This window comes from Megalopta genalis, chromosome 3, assembly GCF_051020955.1.
Source record: "Megalopta genalis isolate 19385.01 chromosome 3, iyMegGena1_principal, whole genome shotgun sequence".
Classification (NCBI taxonomy): Eukaryota; Metazoa; Arthropoda; class Insecta; order Hymenoptera; family Halictidae; genus Megalopta; species Megalopta genalis.
The window spans coordinates 7,061,011-7,085,658 of NC_135015.1; the positions used below are offsets into that span (position 1 = coordinate 7,061,011).

General features: G+C 37.7%; 1 protein-coding gene across 15 annotated transcripts in view; it reads left to right on the plus strand.

Moving 5' to 3' along the window:
* The first annotated feature begins 69 nt into the window (after positions 1–69).
* The window catches only part of ATP8A (ATPase phospholipid transporting 8A1), a 31,179-nt gene continuing 6,600 nt past the window's right edge, over positions 70–24,648 (plus strand). Inside the window, exons 1-18 of one of the 15 annotated variants that reach the window (XM_076519723.1) lie at positions 17,430–19,067; positions 19,152–19,339; positions 20,093–20,185; positions 20,529–20,767; positions 20,860–20,958; positions 21,029–21,139; positions 21,216–21,463; positions 21,540–21,814; positions 21,892–22,186; positions 22,264–22,490; positions 22,578–22,954; positions 23,026–23,163; positions 23,231–23,383; positions 23,458–23,655; positions 23,730–23,829; positions 23,906–24,150; positions 24,233–24,358; positions 24,444–24,584. In XM_076519723.1, the coding sequence (XP_076375838.1) occupies positions 19,330–19,339; positions 20,093–20,185; positions 20,529–20,767; positions 20,860–20,958; positions 21,029–21,139; positions 21,216–21,463; positions 21,540–21,814; positions 21,892–22,186; positions 22,264–22,490; positions 22,578–22,954; positions 23,026–23,163; positions 23,231–23,383; positions 23,458–23,655; positions 23,730–23,829; positions 23,906–24,150; positions 24,233–24,358; positions 24,444–24,584 (3,075 nt within the window). In that variant the 5' untranslated portion in view covers positions 17,430–19,067; positions 19,152–19,329. Of the gene's footprint in view, positions 642–12,200; positions 12,998–14,338; positions 15,395–16,022; positions 16,375–17,429; positions 19,068–19,151; positions 19,340–19,450; positions 20,186–20,528; positions 20,768–20,859; positions 20,959–21,028; positions 21,140–21,215; positions 21,464–21,539; positions 21,815–21,891; positions 22,187–22,263; positions 22,491–22,577; positions 22,955–23,025; positions 23,164–23,230; positions 23,384–23,457; positions 23,656–23,729; positions 23,830–23,905; positions 24,151–24,232; positions 24,359–24,443; positions 24,585–24,648 lie in introns of those variants that run through there. The other 14 variants (XM_076519725.1, XM_076519726.1, XM_076519728.1 and 11 more) reach the window with 14 other exon arrangements.

Genomic DNA, 24,648 nt, shown 5'->3' on the forward strand with positions numbered 1-24,648 from the left:
GTGTCGCCACCTGACTACCGATGAGAAGAATTAATCTGAGCGCAACGTTGCATCATGACTCCCTCGTGAAGAAGGAATACCCGTGTTTCGCGCCAATAGTCTGAGGGGTTAATAATAAATAAACCGATTCCGTCACATATTACGTTACTGCTATATGCTTTACATACAGTACTCAGAATCAAGACAGTGTCTATGACACACGGCGTGGATCTCAATGGTGTTCTATATGTGACTGCTTGCGTTGCTTCCTTGTATTCATCACGAGCTACAACCGATCCGCGCAGATCCTTTAATCGTTTCAAATAAAAGAGAGAGGCAAACAAAAATTGTATGTAAGCTTGACAAGGTTTCCCAAGGTGTATTGGCGCCGACGATCCCTACGGATCGTCGTTGTTGCTATTCGCCGTATGTTCGTATTGCGTCGGAACACACAGCACTGTACATTTTCGTACGAAACCAGTTTACCCGGTAGCAGCACGACGAGTGTGTACTAGTGGATACATTTTCTGTGTGTGTGCAAGTGCATGCCGTGCAGCTTCCTTCGGGTTTACCTGGATTTATCTACCGACGCTGTGAAATGCTGACAAGCTGGCGACATGAATGCGGCAGTATAGTTCATACGGTCACACCGCACGGTCCCTGTGAGTACTATTCTTTTCTGTATATACATATGTACGTTCCATTACCTTTGGTACTCGAACAGCGTGTACACAAAACATTGGAGGTTATATCCCGTATGGTCTACGTTTGAAGTTTACGGAGGACAGAATAGGTAGAAAGTAAGAGGCACGATACGAGGACGATAAGATGTTTTGTATATATATATTCGTTTAAATAATTCATTCATGAAAATTGTGTTCTCCCATTTAATAATCTTTCGCGTGACGGAATGTATGTTACGATTTTTTTGACTATTGACAGAATCTTCTAGTATACGGATACATATGTACATGTTCAAGGTCGTTTACTCAATGGATACCTTAGGATTTTAAGTTGTAGGATGCGTAGATTTTCGGAGAACATTTTGTATTTTCGTCCATGAACATTATACATATATTAAAAAATTTAAATATGTTTATTAAGGAAGGAAATCGAATATGTAATAGTGTCTGGATCGTTCAAAAACAGAAAAATCAAAAAAAAGGTGCGAATCAATTAAGGTGTATTCCGTAGCTAGAAATTTCGGGAGAGGGAGGGTTTGAGTGAGAAATTAAATATAACAATTCTCGAGCCTTGAAACATTTTGATGTCATAATTTTATAAAAATCGTTAATATCGCTAGTATTCAGAATTGATTCGTACTGTGATTCAATGATCTCCTTTCACTGCGCCAGGTATGTCCGTCGAGAATGAGTCACTGATGAAATATTTACTATACACACTGTATTTTCCGACGGACAACAAATAACGCGTCGATATTTCAAGAATTTATATCAGTTACAAAATATTTTTCACTCATAAAAATGGACATTTATACGTATAGAGAATCCTACTATTTTTTAGACAGTGACGAGTTTTGCTGCTGGCGTCTTGAGAAATTAAGTTTAAGGACTCCGTGTCAACAAATACGATAACGCGAATTAAAGACAATTGCACTTGACACGGATCAGACGTTACCGCCAACGCTCTCGTGCTTCCTTTAATTTGTGCAATGATTATACAAGGGCAGCTCGATGAAAACAGTGGTAGAAGAAATTTCTTATCGAAGAATATGGCATTACGTCATACATGCACACTACCATACTGACAAATTAGAATGCTAACAAAGTATTACATAACGATTTTTGCCCTTGCCGTAAGCTGAATGTTAAATATTTATACATGTTGACGGCTAAACCATCAACCATAAACGATCTACTCGGATCAAATTTAGCGAAAGCCGAAAGGCTTGGATAAATCATTTCGCTTTACAACATTTCGCGTTTTATGAAATCTAATAAAATTTAGTCTGTTTACATTTCCATAAAAATCAATTTTTATCTCGATATGTGGATAAGACGATAAATAAGTGCAGTAATTGTGGTCAATAATGGTTGTAGTAACTACAAGGTAATTACGTTTGCAATTTTGAAAAATTATATTTGCGATATCCTAGTGCGAATGCCTTTGTGTTTGTCGCAGTTTAGCATGACTACTTGTTGCATAATGCATCGATCACGCTGGCCTGATAGAGCTGCCTGTCCATAGCGTCTTCGCTGCATCCTTCCTTGTGAGACACCCAATCGGTCAGCGTGACCTGTGAGACACCCAGTACATGCGCCGCGTGCTCACACACATACACATTTCGTTTCTTTCATTCAACAATATGGACTTGGTGACCTTGTGATAATTTCACCCCCGAAATGATCGATAAACTGGTAGCGTGTAACGTTAAACATGAGCATCGATCTACGCCACCGTCCGTCCATCCATTTCTCGCCTACTCGGGCCACGAAAGAGAAATCAAAGTTCAGGTGAAGCTGACTTTTCACCGTGCATGCTGGGTGCACAGGTCCTTTTAATATTGGATGCACCGATGTTCGAATTGCATACTGCTTGGGCCAATGGATTTGCCGAACATAGTCATTAAAATTTCAGTTAATAATTTAATGAGACCTACACTGCTGCCTCCGATAACGTAGCTTCGATTGTATGCAGATTCTGTTATCGGAAAATTTCAATATTAAGTTATTTCGAATCAATTTTCATATTTAGCATGCCTTTATAATTTCCATTATCATATATGCAAATAACGCATCGGATAACAATGCAAGCTCATAGACAATGCGTATATTTAAAGACATTTTGCGCGTTTTTCGATGTGAGACTATTTGCGATTTCTTCGTCGACTCGCTATTATAGTAGTTCTATTTGAATAGGGATGATTTAACGGTGGTTTATTTCTCCAGAAACTTTGCTCTTTTATCGTAGATTACTTTGAGAAGTCAGTGTAACACGGAATCAATTGTTCATTACGTGAATCGCATATGCTGCGGAACGTTCGCCAACTTTTCATTTCGTTGCTGCAATTTCTTAAGTTTATTTCCCTAAAGAACGGGGACGGCTTTTGTTTCTGTCCCGGTAAATTTTAGTGGATACTATTAAAATCCGTTTGGCAAAAATCCTTCTGCCGCAAAATCATTTGCGGCATTTCTCTGTTTATCACGATTCTGTGCCAAAATTGATCATATCGAGGACTATTTGGAAGAATTGCATAAAATATTACTAAGAAACTTCTATCTCATCGATGATCTGGTTTCAAATTAGCAGGTATCGATGATAATATAAATCCTGAATATTCCTAAATATTCTCGGTATAGTCATTTGAGATAAGTACAGTAAAATCTCGCGGGCTGTCGCCGGGATCGAATTGGAAGGCGTCAGCTCTAGTATACATATGAAGATATCATTCTTCGAGCCTCGCGGCTCGCCTTTATAGTTACCGACACTTCGTGAGAGAGAGAGCAAGAGAGAGAAAGAGAGAGAGAGAGAGAGAGAGAGGAAGAAAGAAATAGAGAGAGAGAGAGAGAAAGAAATAGAGAGAGAGAGAGAGAGAGAGAGAGAGGAAGAAAGAAATAGAGAGAGAGAGAGAGAGAGAGAGAGAGAGAGAGAGGAAGAAAGAAATAGAGAGAGAGAGAGAGAGAGAGAGATAGAGAGAGAGAGAGAGAGAGAGAGAGAAATAGAGAGAGAGAGAGAGAAATAGAGAGAGAGAGAATAGAGAGAGAGAGAGAGAAATAGAGAGAGAGAGAGAGAGAGAGAGAGAGAGAGAGAGAGAGAGAGAGAGAGAATGAAACTCGGGTCGAGCGGAACTTCCTGGAAAGGCAGCGGCCAGCACCGATGGCAGCCGGTATACATTACTATGAAATTACAATGAAGTCGACTTTGCGATTGGTTGCTTACTCGGTGTTGATTGATAGCTTGAGTCCGATAGAGCTTTTGAACGCTCACTCATTGTCATCTAACTCTATATGTATATGTTTTCATAGAGATAACAATATGTATACGTAAAATAGACGAGACAGGTTTTTATAAGGTAGAAAAGTTAATTTACAAATTTCATTGTTAAAGACAGTTCAAAATGCATTCAACTTTTAATTAGAGTAACGAGAATAATTTTTTTAATAAAAAATTTCAATAGATTCTAATTACTGTAGTACATATTTTATACATTTTATTAAAATACTTTTTGTTACCGTGTGTGCAGAGAACAAAATGTGAAATAAATTGATATATTCAACTCTGTAGACATGGTAAATAATCCGTCTTTAACGAAAAAGTAATTAATCGTGTAGAATATGTTCGTTCATATATTCCAATTTTAATACTGAAACATATAATATATGATATCATTAATTTTATCTAAAATTTCCTTCGCGAACTTAATTGGTTTGATTTGTGAGAATTTCATACGTACAGTTTTAATTTGTTGTTTGTCTGCTATAACGTACCGTTCAAAAAACACAGATAATTCAATATTTAAATGAACGCATTCTGATTGAATTGATCCGCGTACAGAAAACAGATGCGTAATCCACGCATGTGCACGGTAGTACAGACAATTGAAAGGTTTGGACGGTGCCAATTACAAAAACGTGATTTGGGCCAATGCCTACACGCGTGCTTAAAATGAAATTCAGCGTTGCCGTTTATTTTCGAACACAATGTTTACTGTAGATAAAACATTTGACAGTTTAAATGAAGCACTAAATTCCAAAATCAATTATATTTTTTCAATGTTCTGTATAGTTCTTTTTTCTGTTTCGAAGCATAAAATATATATATAACACTCAGATTTATTAGGTAATCTTTCTAAAAAATAATGTGTTTAAGATAGGTGTTGCGGTATTGAATATAGTATCAGATCTATCTGGTTCATCTGGCTCGTAGTAATTTTACCAAGTATGTAAAGAAGAAAAGAACGATTTTTTACTAATCGCACAGGCAATATCAGTGCATTTTGACTTTATTCTCCAATGAGAGTCGTAGCCACAATCGAGAAGATACACAGTAATATTATTGATAACAAACCAGTGGTGCGATTAGATTGCGCATTTTATGTATAATATCTAATATCCGCATTTTAAAAGCACAGTGTTAAAAGCACAAAAAAACAGTCGATTCCTGACTAGTTCAGTGCAAGTTCGCGGCCAAATCGTGATAATGTGAATGTGTTCTAACAATTGATCACCGTTATTTTTTAATTCGAGCGGTTTTGTCATCATCGAGGGTGAGAGCCCGTGAGTAAGCTGACTTTCGTAGAAGCCTTTCGTCATCGTGAGAGTAGTTCTAATGTTGGCATAGATATTGATGCAACAAGGAGCAAAGCGATCTAATGCATTTTCAGAATCAGAGTGAAACAATGGAACATAGTAAATCGTTGACTTCCTGAAAACTTACAAAATAAAGTTTCCGGTATATGAAAGCTGTTTGCATGATCATCTACAACTTGTTCGTTTAGCGTGTCACTTCCCGAGCGGGAAATCAATTAATGAAATTGGGGAACGAATTGTAATTTTCCTAGTTCACTCTATGATTTCGTTTTCGTGTGACAAACCTATTTCCAGAAGGGTGCGGCATCGTACGATATGTTTTGCCAAACACATTCAACAGTGTCCGTGACCGCAAACACGAAACCCTCAACGTAAATACATTACCGCACCTTTGTGTACGCACCCATAAGGGCCACTCCTTGTTACACGATTCATCCGCGGTATGTATCTGCTTCCATGCCCGATTCGATATGCAATTTTTATCAGTGAACCGACTGCGAGAATCCTTTTCGAGATTTGTTGTTTCGCTTTAACCCTAGAAAGATAACCATATGACAACGTACGTAAAAGATAACCATACGCTTCAGAGGCGCATGCTTTTCTAAGGCGTCAATTTTATACTAACAATGGATATTTATTTAAGTTAATCTAGTCATTTTAAAGGTTTGGCATTATTGTAAAAATAAAATGCATTTATATTATATTTTTTTATATTTTAAGTAATTTTAAACTTAAATCACTAGACCTCTATGAAAAATTAACAAAAATCAACAGTCTTCGCAGGCGCCTCTGCGACGTAGGTTATCTTTCTCGGGTTAAAGGGGTGAAACTATCATATTGGAAAATAACGAAACTATCGTTTGTGAAATCGTCAGCGATCGAATTAAATTTTGCTAAAAGTAGTTTCTTATTGCACGAAGTGTCATAAACATCGAGTCACGGTTGGGAATATGTATCTCGTTCCGTTCCACTTGTTACTTCTATCATAATTAAGTCATTTTCCTCGAGATTATTTTCAAAGTCAAAGAAACGCGAATCGATGTCTCGTATCTCTTCCTTTTCCGTCGGATATCAGTCGAAATATAGATTCAGATTGTCTATGGAATTTAATATCTACAATAACAGATCGGAACGGAAACAGTGAGACAAGGGTATACATCCAGAAGTTGGGCCTTTACGTTGATTTTTATCGATGCGACGAAGTTATACTCTGGAGGGTTGACATTTTCTAAGCTTCTAAAGTGTAATGGCCTTAGTAGTTCCGGAGGTATAACACTGTTAAAGGGCAACGTCTAATAATAAAGGTTTCGGCACATCAGCTGTTTATGCATTTTGGCTGTCATCATGATGGACACATCAAATTATCTAAAATCGATGAAGCTCAATTATCAGGCGACTTCTTGATCGCTTCTATACGTTTCGATCAATTTGGTTCTGCTATATGTACCTATGGTACTCTCCGCGTTACTCTTAATTTTATGGAACACCAATTCATTACTCTGCAAGCAATCTTCGACGGGAACGTCGATCAAGATCCAATGAATGTCTTATAAAGTTTCCTATCATACCTTCGATAACTAGCGGCGAAATTGATAGTACTGTTGGAGCAATACAGTAACAGTTCTTTCCCTCGAACGACGTTTTCAGAATCACCCTTTAAGAAATTCAATGTAAGAAAATCAAATTTTCAACTTTAACACGTTCCGTGCCGAGCTTTTTTTACTCGAATCTTCACACTTTGATATTTTACTAAAACTTGATGTATTACGTGCAATTATTAATTCTCGTACACATAACAACGTAACAAAAACTTATCAACGCCCATTCTTGCGGTGGAAATTGATTCTTCGGTTCTAAATTTCTTGTAAACAATTTGTTCAGTTCACTAAGTAAACGTGCAAGCGTGTACCATCGATGGTACACGTGGCACGGAACGTGTTAAAATACAACAATATATCTTCGCGCAACGTTATAAATGTGCTGGAGACGGACGAAATTTAGATTCATGTCCGGCGTAACAATAAAAATAGTCTATTTGTTTACAATTTGTTGGCCGGCATTATTTATGCACACAGTGTCGGCACCAGTAAATTACAAGCACAATTGGTTACTACAGAAAGTCTTCAAACAGAGATCAAACTATTTACGAGAAATTTCGATCAGAATGTTATTGGGTGTGTGCGACATTGAATGGAACTCAACTAATGCGGTTATTTATTGTTTGGACCATTTCCGTTCACAGTGATTGTGCATACAAGTGAGAACCAGACGTACATACGTCGAACACCGAGTTTCTCAAAAGCAGTGTGTTTGTGCTGTGCGTAAAATATTAGATTGGACCTTCGATTTACCTTTTCAAAGAGATACCAATAACGGAATGCACTGTACCGTTCAATTAAAAAACGAGTGAGCTGGATGCCAGCGCGTGCTGACTTCTCCTTTGAGCAACCAGTAATCTGTTTGAAATTCAATCCTGCCTTTGACATTGGGATATCTTTTTCGAGGGATGCAACGCGAGAAACCGAGCGGTTACAATAGCACCACCACACTCTAATTACTCCGGGCTCGCGCGCATTTCGGTAAACGTAGTAGGATTGTGCAGCAATTGCGATTGTCCCTGCACCGCGGATCTTGCATATCGAAAAGTAGACAGTGTATTCCATTGACCGTAATTAATTTGGCCAACTGAATGCCATCCATTGTGCCCGGTGGGCCAGAACTGTTAACGGCACACATTTCGTCTGTATGCGATTAATTATATATGGGACATGCAAAGGATGACGATACATTACGACCTAATTTACCGAACTAATCGTGAGCAACGTTAGATAGTCGGTGCGTATGTTATCCGTAAAGGATTGTCGACGGTTTATCTCAGGCTGATAAAGATTGCAAACGTTGGCAGCTGAGAATGCAAGTAGTACCCTGTCGATCGATGTTGGACGAAAATTTAAGTAACGATTGATGATTGGATTCCTATGTTTATTGTTAGATTTATTCGAGTTATTTGTAGCTTACGGATCTTTGGGCGAAACGTAAATGTTCTACAAGAAACAGGAGCTCTACTTGATTCATTTATCGACGATGATTTTATAATTTTCGGATGTTTATAATTTACAGTTAAAAACTGCTCGATAAATTGTTGTGTAATGGCACTATTACCATCGTGCACCGATAAGTTGTGCAGCGCTATCTTAGTTTAGATTCCTCTTAACCTTTTGCACTCGAATGGCGCCGTTGTAAATTGTTATATCGCGTTCCAATATAATTTGAACATCACCAAATTTGTTTATATTTGAAAAACTGTCGAAAGTGTGACTGTGGCATGAGTCGTAAAATTCAATTTCATACGTATAAAATATGCTAGATTATGTAAAATGTTAAGCACTGTAGGTCAGAATAATTATTTTGGACCTAGAGTTAGCATGGCTTCGACTGCAAAGGTTTAATATAGCATAATCATTGAAACTTTAATTAATAATCTTCCGGTAGATGAAACGTTAAGAATTTCTTTGTTTATTTAATAAGAATCATCCATTTTAGTCACAACTGCATAAAATAAGCAGTCTATTTATAGTATTAAAATTGCGATTAAATTCCTATTATAGTCGTTGATTGCGATCAACGATTGAATGCGCTTCAATTTTGACCGTCGCACGGATAATTGACTCACAATTAACTGTTGAAATTCCACCTATAACGAAGTGGAATTAGTGTTTCATGCATGATCCTTCTTGATAACAGAAGCCGAAACAGTTTACGATAAAGCTACAACAAGCTCTTACTGTGAACCGAATAATTGATTCCTTCGAGTCACAACTAACGATTGCATAGATCGATTAAATTAATGGCCAGTTTTCATTTCACCTCTGCTGTCAACATGAACACCTGCGGCTATAAGACGAATTGACTAGTACAGGGGTGTTCATCCTTTTAACTTCCTTTTAGATCAGCAAAAAAATGTAAAATATATAGATAATTTAAACTTCGGTAATCCAAGATTTTTTTTATTATGAAATTTCTTTCGCTCTGCGCTCGCTTCTTAGGCCAGATCGGTACTTGCTTTGGGCCGCATGCGGCCCGCGGGCCGTCAATTGTACAGTTTTTGTCCAGCGGATATGCGTCGATCAAGGAAGCGTCACGAAAACAAGAGAAAACCCGATATTTTCGCCTCTGGGATATGTTAATCGCTTCGTAATCTAATCGCGGTTTATTTATCGTTATCTGTCCCCGTGGTTGTCATGCCATTATTTCAGGGAAGTCTCTGACTGCGAAATCGCCACCATTTCCTTAAAATTTTATCACATTTTTATAACTTCATACGATTTCCATGAAATCTACAATCTTATGTTTTTGAGGTTGCCGAATTTAAATATATTGTCGAAAATAATTATAAATAAATATAATTCACAATGAAAAATTGAATACGACGAGCTTAATTTAAACTTTAAATATCTTAAAAATGAGTAAAATCAAGCAAAATTTTTCAATTTTTCAATCTACCGTTGTATCATTTCTAGAATATACATATATCGTAATGGTAAAATGTGATAATACTGGTTTCTATAAGAATAAACCTTAGTTTGAAAATTTCAAACGCCATTTGATGCTCTAACATGTATACAACGTACATATGTACTACAACAGTTTTTTCCTACAATATATGTATTATATATATGTACAATATATGCCTATATATATGTACTTTGAAAATTGCATTTTAGCTAACTTGGGAGTAGGTACCACTGTACGTCGTTTCTGTATTATATATACTGTCACAATTTCTCGCTTTTAGGGGATTCAGTTTTTTAAAAACGGAAAGCCTTCTCGCGACTAATCTTTAAAAGAAAGAGCAGTTCCTTGCGACGAACGTGCATGGCCTGGAAAGCATACCGAGATCTTTTTCACGATCAGCCGTTCCGCGGTTTCCGTGCGTAACAGATCATATCTGTAAAAACAACAATGGTGGTTAAAGGTAGCACGACACGTGACGACGCTTATCGGCGGAAAATTTTTGCTAATGCACCGTGGTCTCACTCGTCGATGATCTCTATCTGAAACAAGGTTTTTTATGGGATTGACCCACGCCAACGGCGATTTCTCGAGGCCTTCGAAAATATCTTGCCTCGTTAGGTCTCCCCCACCATTGCGTTTGTATCCTCCTGACCTCGTTTCGACTCGGCAAACTTTTCTCAGTCGGACGACATCGTTACCCTTTGAAAACGAAAAAAAGTACATGAACTCCGAGTGTCGGGAAATTAAAATTCATCGACAGTTTTCCACGATTCCGCTCACGTGTGAGCCACGGATCTTGATCACGTTCGTTGACATATGCTACCTGCGTCATCAATTACTCGGTTCATTATGATTAATAAGCCAGAATGGGTGGTATGGGCGGCTGTTCCCGTTCGATTTTCTAGCAATGCGGCATGGTTGATCGGACCTCAAGCGAATTAATTAAATGGTTAAATGAATTAATCAATAATTTTAGTTCCTGCTTTTTTGCCAGATTTCAATTTTGATTATTATGATCTAGCAAATGATCGAAAAATTGATTTAATCCATTAGGCTGCATAGTAGTAAATTGTATTGTTCGATATTGATTTGTGGAGCAAACGGCAACAGTCGCGTGAAATTCACTGGAAAATGTAAATACATATACTGTTCGAAAAAGTTCTAGCACAAACACAAAGTTAACGGTGAATGAGTTTTGACTTCGAGGAAGGTGATTTTATCGCTGCAAATATATTTTTATTTTTGTACAGCATGAGACTGAACATAAAACTTTATTAAACAAACTATACCAGGTCTCAAAATTACCCTTTATAGCTATCAAATCATAAAATTATCGAAGACTAAAAATGCTACTAAATTATAATTTTGATATCTGTATAACATTTATCTTCATTGTACAGTTTAAAAATTATCTTATGTTCTCCTAACGTAGTTTTTTTTTTTTACTTCCTTAGTCTCAATCTCACGTAATAGTATAACTCGAACAAAATCTCAAGTTTGATTAGATAGTTTGACGCATTCAACGACACCACTGTGATTACAAATCAAAACTGACTGCAGTGGTCATTATCATGTATCACATAAATCAAGATTAAAACGTCTTCACTATCGGTGCGACTTTGTTAAAAAGGATTTTTATCAATCTTTATGCCGTGTACACACTTAAAAATCTTGGGCGCATCGCCTAATTCGAATAAACCTTTCTTTTACTACTATAATTTTTACTATTACTACTATTATATAATTTTATTATTATACTATTATGTAATTTTTACTATTACTACTGTTTACTATTACAATATTTCTAATGTCAGTGGAACCGATTCCACAAATACAATACATATTCCTTTGATTTGTTATTTAACCCATTATATCTTGATTATGTTGTATGCATACACTGTACCTTGCTTCATGAGAATGATAAGACTAAAGTTCAAACTTTTCGCCATTTTTATTATAACGCATACTTGAGTTAAGTTGATTAATCATTTCCAATGCTATACTACATAGTTATTATATTATAGTTATATACTATAGTTATTATACTATATAGTTTATTATTATCTATATTAGTAACTATCTATATAGTTTGGTGATTTTGTCGACACGATAGGGGTTCTATGTTGGATACAGTGATGTTTCAACAAATTACGCTCACGAAAGCGGAATACCACATAACTGTCAAGAAAATTTGCTAGAGTGTAGCATAGTGAACGCAGGTAATTCGCGAAGTGATGCAAGAAATGAATGAAATATCAGCGCGTGGTATCGTGGATTTCATTTGAACGATTACTGATTAGATGGTCAGTTAGCGTGTCCCCGATGAATCAATGGGATCGGTGGTATCGATCGCAGTGAATGGTAGCTTCTCGCCATTGATCAGTTCCTCGGAGTCCGCCAGTCGAGTTTTCACGGCGTGAAAGTGCGTACGCGATGACTTGCCGCGGGTCCGCGCGGTAAACGGACGCTCTCCGCTCAGGTCCGCACAAATCGGCTCCGATCCGCGTCGTCCGTGCTCTTCCCGGTGTCCAGTAACGTAGCCGACGCCGTCGCACGAGTTCTACTCGCATATTCCGTAATATTATCGCGGCGATGATTGATCGTTCTTCACGGAAGAACCGAACTGTCGCATGTCGCGTGGTCGGGGACCGTATGGAGCGCGAACGTATTTTGCAGTCAGTGTTCGCCATGCCGTGCCGTTGAAAAGGTGTTCCATTAGCACCGCCGAAGGACTGACTCTTTTGTTTTTGTTTCCCTTTTTCTTTCGCTTCGTTGAGGAAAAGCATCGGTGCTCGGGCCGCTCCTCTCGAATCAACTGCACGCGGGGACAACGTGTGGAAGACTTGATCAGTCCGAGGAGTTGGTTGCCGGTTCTGAATCTCGTCTGACCATGTACGGAATCCACTACTGATTCTTGAGAATCTCTCCGGCGTTGTTCCAATCGAAAGTGAACGGTTCGACGGATTTTGAGAGTTGGTAGTGGTACGGTCGACTGATAGATATTTCGTTCCGTGGAAGGGGAAGCAGCGTGGATTTCCTCGATCCTCGTGTTATCGAAGCGTCTTTGTCGAGACCAGTCGAGCGGGCGACTACACGGCAGCAGGTGTTTCGACCCGTTTTTGACAAAGATAATAACGTATATTAGCGCGACAGTAATTTTCTACAAGTGGAACAATAAAATCAATCGAAAGACGGCCGCCAGAAATCCGCCTTGGCCGACCCGGTTGAAAGTAGTGAGTAGAGACGTGTCTGATCTTATCTCCGACTTCAAACATGTACTTACTATCCAAGGTCGTTTTTTCGAACGATAGTATGGAACAAATATTGTCACGACTGCGCGTTTGCTTTCAACATTGCGCTTGTACATTGTGTTCTATGAAAGATACTATTTGGTGGGTATAGGCGCATAGGCAGATCCGCGGGAGGGATGGTTGCGACTTCACGATAACAAAAATAGGACTTGAAAGACAGTTTAGCATTCGTGCCAAGGGAACTTTTATATAAATTTGCACGTTAACCGCATCTGGCGATGACAAATACCTCTACACAGTTCACCATAGATATTGTTTCTTCATTTTTCTCGTCGGCTCTTTTTGGACTGCTGGATTAATTTCACATTTTCTCATCAAAGCCAGGCTGTTTTTGCGGCTTCCAATGCTGTTTTATTTTTTTTCCTATCGACTAGTTAAAACCCATCGTTAAAACGCCCACGTCGAGCAACAGTCACCAGCATATCGACGATAAAAATGCAACGAGTTATCGTCGCGTAACTGTTAATTGCCATGAAGAATAACGGTGCCCCTGCCGTGAGTCATATTATATACGTCTACACCTACAACTTCGGTATTTATCTTAGATGTTATCAGTGCCGGACAATTACCGAAATTGACGTTTCTTGGAAACAAAATTGAGCATTAGTAGATTAAGACTCTTAGTTTGATTGGTCGACGCTTATACCGATTAATAATTTTGACCTCAAGTAGTTTTTCTGACTTTATTACATCAAAAGCAAGCGAAAGATTTTTGAGAAAGACTCGTACAAAATGCTGGAATTTCAGTAGTTAATTGAGAATCGATTATTCGATTGCACATTAAAATTGAAACAAGTTTTATCGCTGATAAGAATCAACGACTAAAACGTGAATTTATAACTATGTAGGCACTTGAAATTTACGTAGAGAACGCGCGATATGTTACATTGTATTTACGTTGACAAGTACGTGTAAATTGGTTCCGACATGCCGTTTTTTAGAGATGTCGAAAAACACGAGCCCGTATGCGCGCATACATTCTTTCGAAGAGTCTTGTTCCTGGATCCATAAGCCAAGTATAACCGACAAAAATTACCGACACTATGTATACTTACGCACGTGTATTCTTAACTACAGCGTTGCATCATCGCAGGTTTCTCGAACGATCCTCGCAACAGCAAACTAGTTCATTTTACGAAGCGATCGTAATCTCGCGCGCTGGTACACCTGCGCGTAGTCCGGTCGTGGCGGAAATCTATCCAACTTGGCGTTGACATTGCATGTTTCGGATAACTTCCTCGAGTAGGCTTAAATTGCTTCGAGATTGAATTGTCTTCTTCGTGTTGCTTTCGAACACTTAATCGCTGGTGACAGAGATGTTAGTATTACTCACTGATATCACGAAGGGGTTCCCTTTGAAATTATTAAACAAATTCATACGGCGTTGCAGCAAATAAATATTTATCAGTGTCGTGAAGCAGCGAACTAGGCAGCAGACTAATGTTAGACAACGAGGCGTAGAGTGATTTGAACACGGTTCGGCTTTCTACAATTTGATCGAATTTCGCAGATTCCGAGAAACATAATGTCTGACGATTATTTCAGCGACAGACCCTGACAAGCATGCGTGCACGCACCCTCAGCCAGCACAGACACCCCCACTCCAAGGTCACAGAGCACTTCGAGCCGTATTAGAAGGAGCGACATAGAACTAGCCCGAATTCACAGAAATTAGGAACCGCCCCGTGACGCACACTCTTGTGACACGCGCGCAAAATGGTGACAAGAGTGGGAGTACGAGTTGACAAGGGTTGAAACCAGCCAACAGAGATCATGGTTTCACAATCAGTTTGGTCCCACAATGCTGTGTATAGTTAGTAAATGTAATCAGGGAAACAGTTGTATATACAGACTTAGTCTAGTCCCACGCCAATGGTTATAGTCATCAATTGAAGGTTCAGTGAAGTCAGATCTAGAGGAACTCAATTAGGAGCTCAAAACGACAACGAAGTCGTCGTCACTTTAGTTTCATATGTAGACAGCTCCAAGTGCAACATTCAAAGGTCTCAATGAACCAAAATCGAGTTCTTAACAACTAATTAAATGAAGTTCAATATCCACTTATGAATAAAAAAATAGTTCGATAGCCGTGATTCACTTTGACTTCGAATCAATTAACGAGTGTGTTATGGCCCGAATCGAACTGATCGGAATTTGTTGAATTGATCGTTGGAGCAGATCGATCTTTCCTCGGTTTGTCTTTTGTTCCATGGGAATCGAATATCAAGCGAACGGAAATTCGACCATCTAGCCGAATCGAACTTCGTTTGGCCCAACGGAGCCAAAAATGGTTGAAGTCCAACCACGCATATGGCCAGGGTACGATATTTTTCGCAATATATATACATATACATGTATGCTTGTACTTGGCCGCATTACAGGTCATTTTGCCGATAAATTTCGGGCACTAATATATAGTTTGATATCTGCAGGCATAGAATTGGTAGGAGAAATTTAAATGGATACTTATAGGTCAGCGATTAAATTTATTTAGTAAAAGTTTTAAATATCTGACGTAATAACTGCAATCACTTATTATACTAATACAACTATAAAATTAGCACATACGTGCTAATTAGCTTAGCACATAGTCGCGTAATCAGAGTAATCGTTCGATAAATAAAGCCCAAATGTTACGATACAGATTAGATACCCTTTTGACGAACACAATGATCCTGGATAGACTCTTCCATTCCTAGCGCAACAACCAACATGGCTACTGTCTACGTGAAACCATAGGCGCGGGTCTGTTTCTGACCCCGTTGCATTCAGTGCACATAATTGCAACAGCATTCCCCTCCCCCAGAGTTTCCAATCCAATAACTATAAAACTACGCGAGATAATTATGTTTTAACGACCTGGAGTATCCAGGATAGACTCTTCCGCCGTTAGCGCAGAAATCAATATGGCTGTCGTCTATACGAAACAATTTTCTTTCTGATTCAGGCCCCGCTGCATTCAATGCAACCAGCTGCCAGGGGGAACCCCCGGGTTCCCAGTCCTGGCTCGTTGCGTCCCTTCACACCTCCGGATCTCTCTTCTATACCGCATATGGACGCTACACCTCTGCACGGCAGCGGTGTTCGTAGCAATTCTTCATCCGTGAGCGGACGCGCGAACGAAAGCGGGGCACAAGAGCAGACCGGGCCCTACATCATCGGCAGTCCTATCAACCTGGGGAGCATCGACAATGTCGATAACATCGGCCTACGTATAGACCGTTTGCCAAGCGGCCGACGAAGTACACGGGAGCACATCGAGCTGCAGGAGTCTGCACCACCCGAATCCACTTCTGAAGGTGAGATACCATCCATGATGTGTTAAGCATTTCCTTTCTGTACCCGACAAGTCTTCAACTTCGATTGATAAAATCGTGAGGGTGGAATAGAGATGTACAATGTGGCAGGATTGACGCGACATAACTTACACTACCTACCGATCCGGATGCGCTCGTAATAACAGCTGGTTGAGAGAAACAATAGTAGAATGAACGTGGCTTGACTAAATGCACGCAAAATAGAGTTGCGTAGCGTTGAGTCTCTAAGCGATGCATAAACGGATTATTACACCAAGGCTAGTCAATATCACCGAGATAAACCATCTCTTTCACTGTCATGGAAATAATAAAAACATTATAAACATCGATATATGATGATAGTGCGGCACGCGATATTCAAGGTCAGGCATGCGACGCCGTAATGGCCAGTGACTAATAAATCCTCAGAGTCTTATTTCTATATAAAAAATTTAATATCCATTACCAATCACATCGGCACGGTTCCTTAACTATTCCATTCAATTTGTAGCGAATGGAGAGCGTGTGCGATCAATGTATATAAATTGGTAGGTGACGGTTTCCGACCCGGTGGCCTGTTAATACACTTTCTAATATCAGCAATTATCAACGAGGAGCTTATGTACTTTTCTTTACGCATAGGAACTAAAATAATATTCCTATACTTACGCATATGAATTAAAATAATTCCTATACTTATGCATATGAATTAAAATAATTCCTATACTTATGCATAGCAATTAAAATAGAAGTTGTTACAGTACGTTAGTCGATTTATCTGATTAGCTCACGTTTATAATTATACTACGGATCTCTATGTATATTGTACATTAACTTTCAACAATTTTCTGAATATAATGACATATAAATTTTTTTTCGTTTAGCCGGTTCTTCTTCGACATCTTTCTTATTGTACTGTGCGTAAGCAGATACTTAACGCCAGCTTTGACACCTTTTCATCTCCTCAAGAATCTTGTTCCTTTATATTTCTCATTCTGAGCTCAAGCTATCACATTTCCATCTAGTACTCTTACCAAAGTATTTTCTTTTTTTCAACTTCGAGTCGTTGTCACTTCAGCGGTGTCAAAAAAGTAGGGAAATAGTTTTATTCTAAAGATTTATTCTTTTATTCAAGAGATAATTGACTGTAATCATTGATTATATATGGGATATTTTATTTAATTTTACTTTTTGCGAGTGAACCATAGTAACGTCTCAATGAACGCATAACACTAAGCAAAACAGCGACTAATAATAAATATATACATAAATAATACATACAAAGAAATAATACATACATATAAATATTACATACAAAAAGTGTGCCCCATAGAGTCATAGAATATTTAAAGCTTTAAGGAAGAATCGAATTAATTGAAACGTTAAACGTGATCCTGTTGTATTAAAATGTAAGTTCGCTTAGAGAGTAATACCAATTTGCTGTATTAAAAAATCTATATAATAGATCTTAGCCGTTAGTTGGTGGTTTGAAGGAAAACCGATTAAGTAACCGTCTCTCGGTCACTATCTATAAAACGTGTAAGTTGAAAGATCGTTGGGACTTTATAAGATTTCCTGACGCGCATTTCGAACGCATCAAGCTTCGATTGTGTCAGTGTAGCGTGAGCGGATTGTCCAATAAGGTTTGATATCCCTCGTGTGGAGCCACCCCAGCGGAGGTGTCCTTGGCCCATAGTCTACGAGCGTCGAGGTTGTTTATTGACGCAACCTTACCGTCCACGGCCCGATAGTCGCAGTAAGTGCTGGTGGAGGACAGCACGGTGCTGACGCCAACTTGTTGCCGTTAGCAAGCGCATGCGTTTTCGGGGTAACACGTGTGCAGGGCTGTCGCATTTCATGAAAATCCCCTCCACAGTGTTGTACCAAATGCATTTAGAGCCCGTGTCTTCTGCTACTGCCATCGTTCAGTATTTTTCAAGATTATTGCTTCAATTGAACTATTTCCTTATCGGTAAACACAAGATGATACATCAGTCAGCGGGTTCAACGTCGAAGTTCTATTATCAGTTTGCTCGCAGATGGCAGTGTGATCTTTATTCTTTCCCGTTTATTCGTTTGACAATCGTTTTGCTTTTATTAGAAGTCGTGTTAGAAGAAAATATCGATTCGGGACGATGAACAGAATTTATAAGTTATTGGATCATTCACGATGTGCAGGGTCATACGTATATACCGCGCTAGCAATGTCATTGGTGACCAGTGCCACCTACGAACTGGGAGTAGAGCGTCTGTCGAGTGAATTTCCAGACGCGATATGATCGCGGAAATTTTTAGCTCCGAAGAGTTCCACAGAGCAGTTCGGTTTCGGTTGATGTTATTTTGTGAACATTGATCCAGAGCGGGTTTGCTTTCACTCACATTTGCGTTTCCGTTAGCTCGTCAGGGGTGTGGCGACATTCGCGGGCCTTCTTCCGGCACGATGACGCAGATACGTAGTTTGTTTAACCGATCGTTATCTCTGGCAGAAAACTGTGCTATTAATGTCCGTTAATCACCGTATTCGCAATAAAGTGCGCGTACTGCGTATCCCACCGAAGTGTTGACCATCGGTACGTCGGAGTTGTTATCAGTATGTGGGTGTAAACAATTAGATGTCACTTATAAATTGTCAAAACAAAGTCGAGGGATCCGATTTGGTTATTACTATTTGATCGATAGCAGCTTGGAGTATAAGCGTATGGCAATTCATTTCTTCACTTCATTATTTCACGTTTTCCCGTTCGAAAGATTTTAATTGTAGCTTCTTTGATATTGGACAGGTTGTCATCTGATTACAAGTTTATTTTATCCGCACGTTACACAACTGGTCCCAATAATGGTGATATATGAATGTAATTGATAATACATCTCCGGAAATAATTATTACATGGTCGGTGTTTGGAAACTGTGGAATAGAAAATAACTGAAATAGATTACGCGAACGCGTGTCGCGGAATCATGTACAATGGTAAGAGATAACTATCCGACACCCACCTGAGTTTAATATTACGCAACTTTTGTTTCCCGTTATATTACACATCAAGTTACACAGTGTTAGTGTCACAGTTACTTGTTTTAGTATCGAAATTCACTAGCGGAATGAACATGGAATGCAACATTTATATTGTTTTAATATCCAATGACCTAATTGCGACCTTCAGAGAACATTAATTGAAAAAATTGTATTTATTTAGAAATATTCTGTTTTGACAATAGTCGGCAATTGATCATTTGAGTCTCCCGTTAACGTTATCCATACAGTAATTGATATTGTTTTTTGTATATGAATAATACATCTAAAAAATAATTATATCGTTATTGTCAAGGTTGTCAAGATTGTTGTTATTGTGTATTGTCAAACTTTTTAACAATATTAAGATTCTTTAAGACAGATATTACTAATTTCCGTTGAAGTCTTCCGGGATTGCATGTTTTGACTATGACAAAAATCCTATTACGGAATTCCCTGGAAATGTGACTATAACCTCGAAGATATCGCAATCATTTGGTAGACCCGAATCCGTTGTAATTTGTCATGAATTTTATTCCTGAAGAAATAAATTTGCCGCTATAACCTGGATTTTTTAATTCATGCTCTGAGTATTGATATCACAAGCCGTGCCATGTTACTGTGTGTCTGTACAGTGTTTTCTCCTTATCACTGGTTATAAATATGAATCGAATGAGCGAAGATAAGTGATGTGAAAGACATTTCGTTTAGCAAACAGCAACATGGATGTAGCGAGTGCAAAAGTTATACAATGGTTCAACGAACTCAGATCCCGTATTCATCTTTATTTGCACGCTCAAAATCGTAAGTTTGTGTGCGTTAAGGATATTAGACAAGCTGTCGAATTAAACACGTGACCTGTACACTTGACCGTTGTAGTTCAATAAGATATGCTTCTCTCAAAAATTCAATCACTGCTATTCCTTAACTCGTTTAATTAATTAGAAATTACAATAATTGAGCACTTGTATATTTGTTTATCACGTGATATAAAGTTTGGCTATGTAGTACATACTACATTTCGTTGCATGGAATTGGAAAATCATTACGAAACAAAAATATTACATGAACATAAAAACTAATTAAGTATATCCACAAATTGACAAAAAATTTTGGAATAACGTAATGAGAGTGCTTTGTTTCACAGTTGGTCCAATAAGGGCGGAAAATGGCGGATCTCAAGGTGACGATCAGCGATCTTCGCATCAACACGACTCCAGCGAAGAAAGGGTGGTTTTTGTTAATGCCCCGCATCAGCCTGCGAAATATAAAAATAATCGCATTACCACCGCGAAGTACTCAATTCTTTCATTTGTACCCATGTTCCTCTTTGAACAATTTCGTCGATATAGTAATTGTTTCTTCCTCTTCATCGCCCTAATGCAGGTATTTCAGAAATGCAACAACTACATCTACATTTTATCTATTTCTCAATATTCTATTGAGTGTTCATATTCTTTTTTTCCATCTCTATTTAGCAAATCCCAGAAGTGTCACCAACAGGACGATATACAACTTTGGTTCCATTAATTTTTATTCTTAGTGTGTCTGCATTGAAAGAAATAGTTGAAGATATTGTAGGTATCTCATATTCTTAGGTATATTAAATTAATATTATAATCATAATTTTCAATGCTTTCTTTACAGAAAAGGCACAGAGCAGATGATGAAATAAATATGCGTGAAGTGGAGGTTTTGAGAGAAGGACATTGGCAGTGGGTCCAGTGGCGACATATAGCTGTTGGAGACGTGGTTAAGGTTGTGCTATATTTTTATAATGTTTATTGATATACTATTTGTATATAATTAACATAGTTTTCTTAAATGCATATAGGTTCGCAATAACAATTTCTTCCCTGCTGATTTGATCTTATTATCATCATCAGAGCCACAGGGTATATCTTTCATAGAGACTGCCAATTTGGATGGAGAGACAAATTTAAAGATTCGACAAGCCCATCCTGACACTGCCAGTCTCTTGGATACTGCAGAATTAATGACTTTTCATGCAAATATTCAATGTGAACCGCCAAACAGGCATCTATATGAATTTAATGGCGTGTTACGTGAAACTAATAAACAGTATGTTTGTTTCCATTAACGTTCAAACAATCATATGTTCATGTGTATTCACACAAGATATATTTATATTTTGTAGAAGTGTTGCTATGGGACCTGATCAAATATTACTTCGAGGTGCAATGTTAAGAAACACACGTTGGGTGTTTGGTGTAGTAGTCTACACTGGTCATGATACGAAACTTATGCAGAATAATACTGCAACTGCACCTTTGAAAAGGTCCACTTTAGATCGGATGACCAATACACAGATACTCATGCTATTCTTTATGCTTCTTTTACTGTGCCTCCTATCTGCAATATTTAATGTTGTATGGACGAAGGCACACGGCAATGAATTATGGTATTTAGAAGGTAAGATATATATTTATTCATTTCATATTTCGTTCAAATTATATTTACAAGATTATAAATAAGTATTCTTCTTTCAGAAAAAATAAATAAGAATTTTGGGTTTAATCTTCTAACGTTTATTATTTTGTTTAATAATTTAATACCAATTTCCTTACAAGTTACACTAGAAGTTGTAAGATACGTTCAGGCTACATTTATTAATATGGACATTGAGATGTATCATGCAGAATCAGATACACCTGCGATGGCTCGTACAAGTAATCTTAACGAAGAACTTGGTTTGGTTAATTATGTTTTTACTGACAAAACTGGTACATTGACAAAAAATGTAATGGAATTTAAAAGATGTTCAATCGGTGGCAAGGTGTACGAGTAAGTTTTTTAAACTGTATAAGCTATTGTATTATTGATATAGATATTATATTGTTTAAAATTTTAATGTTTTACAGCTTGCCGATTCCTATGAATGGCGATGAAGGTGGTAGTAATATTAATAGCGAATTAATTAGAGATATCATGGAAGGAAGATCGGTACAAGATTCTTCTCGACCTGCTGATAAAAAGGTTGTGAATCATTCAAAAGTAGTGGATGAATTCATGATCATGCTTTCAGTGTGTCATACTGTTATTCCAGAAAAGATAGATGATACTATTATTTATCATGCTGCATCTCCTGGTAATTAATTTCGGAATAAAACATAAGTTAAATATGTATTATATTGACACATAATTTCACGTGTACTATTTTCTCTTTTCTTAACAGATGAAAGAGCCTTGGTAGATGGAGCACGTAAATTTAATTATGTGTTCGATAATAGAACACCAACATATGTGGAAGTAATAGCTTTGGGTGAAAGATTACGATACGAAATATTAAATGTGATAGAGTTCACATCAGCTAGGAAAAGAATGTCCGTTATTGTAAAAACACCAGATGGAAAAATTAAACTCTTTTGTAAAGGGGCTGATTCTGTTATTTACGAGAGATTATGTCCAGCACCTGTAGAAAATACTGATCCGGAACAAATCAGTTTAGATGATTTTCGAGATGTAACATTGGAGCATCTGGAAATGTTTGCAACGGATGGCTTACGAACACTTTGTTTTGCCGTTGCTGATATACCTGACAATTTTTATCAAGTAATGCACTTGTCTTATTCTATCTAGCTTTCAGTGAATTAAAATTAACCTGTTTGAATCCTTTTTAACAGTGGTGGCGTGAAACCTATCATAACGCAATAATCAGTTTAGGAAACCGTGAAAAAATGGTAGAAAATGCTGCTAATCTTATTGAAACAAAATTACGATTATTAGGAGCTACAGCTATCGAAGATCAATTGCAAGATCAGGTACATAATTCTCATTGAATTATATGTTCCTAAAAATGGCCGTAATGTTATGTGATTAATTTGTCAGGTGCCAGAAACAATACAAGCTCTTTTACAAGCTGATATTAATGTATGGGTATTAACTGGAGACAAGCAGGAAACTGCTATCAATATTGGATATTCTTGTAAATTAATTACTCATGGAATGCCGTTGTATATTATTAATGAACAATCTCTAGATGTAAGGAAAATAGTACTACATATTAGTAAATAGTTTAAATATTTCGAGATGTTCTGATTAATATTAACTTTTAGAAAACAAGAGAGGTGATCATACAACGTTGTCTTGATTTTGGGATCGATTTGAAATGTCAAAATGAGGTAGCACTTGTCATAGATGGAAGTACTTTAGAATTCGCATTATCCTGTGATATTAGAATGGACTTTTTGGATTTATGTTCGTCTTGCAAAGTTGTTATTTGTTGTAGAGTTTCGCCAATGCAGAAAGCTGAGGTAATTTCTTCGTTTTATAAAATTTCAAACACATTTTTCACTCTATTGTTTTTATATGCGGTATATATTTTCAGGTTGTTGATTTAATTACAAGTAATAAAAAGGCTGTAACTCTCGCAATTGGAGACGGTGCAAATGATGTAGCTATGATCCAAAAGGCTCATATTGGTGTTGGTAAGATCGCATATGCTGGTTTATGTCACGGAAAAACGATTATACAATATTCAATACTGATTTCTTTTATATTTAGGAATTTCTGGCGTTGAAGGTCTTCAAGCAGCTTGTGCTTCTGACTATTCTATTGCACAGTTTCGTTTTCTGAAACGTTTATTGTTTGTCCACGGTGCATGGAACTACAGCAGAATGTGTAAACTGATATTATATTCATTTTACAAGAATATTTGCCTGTACGTCATTGAACTATGGTTCGCTATTTATTCCGGCTGGTCCGGACAGATCCTTTTTGAAAGGTGGTCCATTGGTCTTTACAATGTTGTAAGTAGTATAGTAATAGCAAAACTTGCCATTATAAGTATAAGCAATGTATCATCTTAAGTACACGGAGATATTTTATTAGGTATTTACAGCCGCGCCTCCATTAGCTATGGGACTTTTTGATAAAGTATGTTCCGCAGAAACCCATTTAGCTCATCCTGGATTATACGCTACTAGAAATTCTGGGGTAGCGTCATTTAATATTAAGGTAACACATTATTTACCGTTACTTAATTACGTATGGTAATTTTTTGTTCATGTGAGACGTCCTTTAATGATATTCTTATTTGTAGGTATTTTGGGTATGGATTGCGAATGCTTTAATTCATTCATCTTTGCTTTATTGGTTGTCATTGATGGCATTGAAAGAAGGTGTGGTATGGTCAAACGGTAGAAATGGTGGTTACCTCGTTCTGGGAAATTTTGTATACACTGTAAGTTTTAAACTATGTAATTCCGAACAATATAATTTCTTTACCAAAAGCTTGATAACGTTTT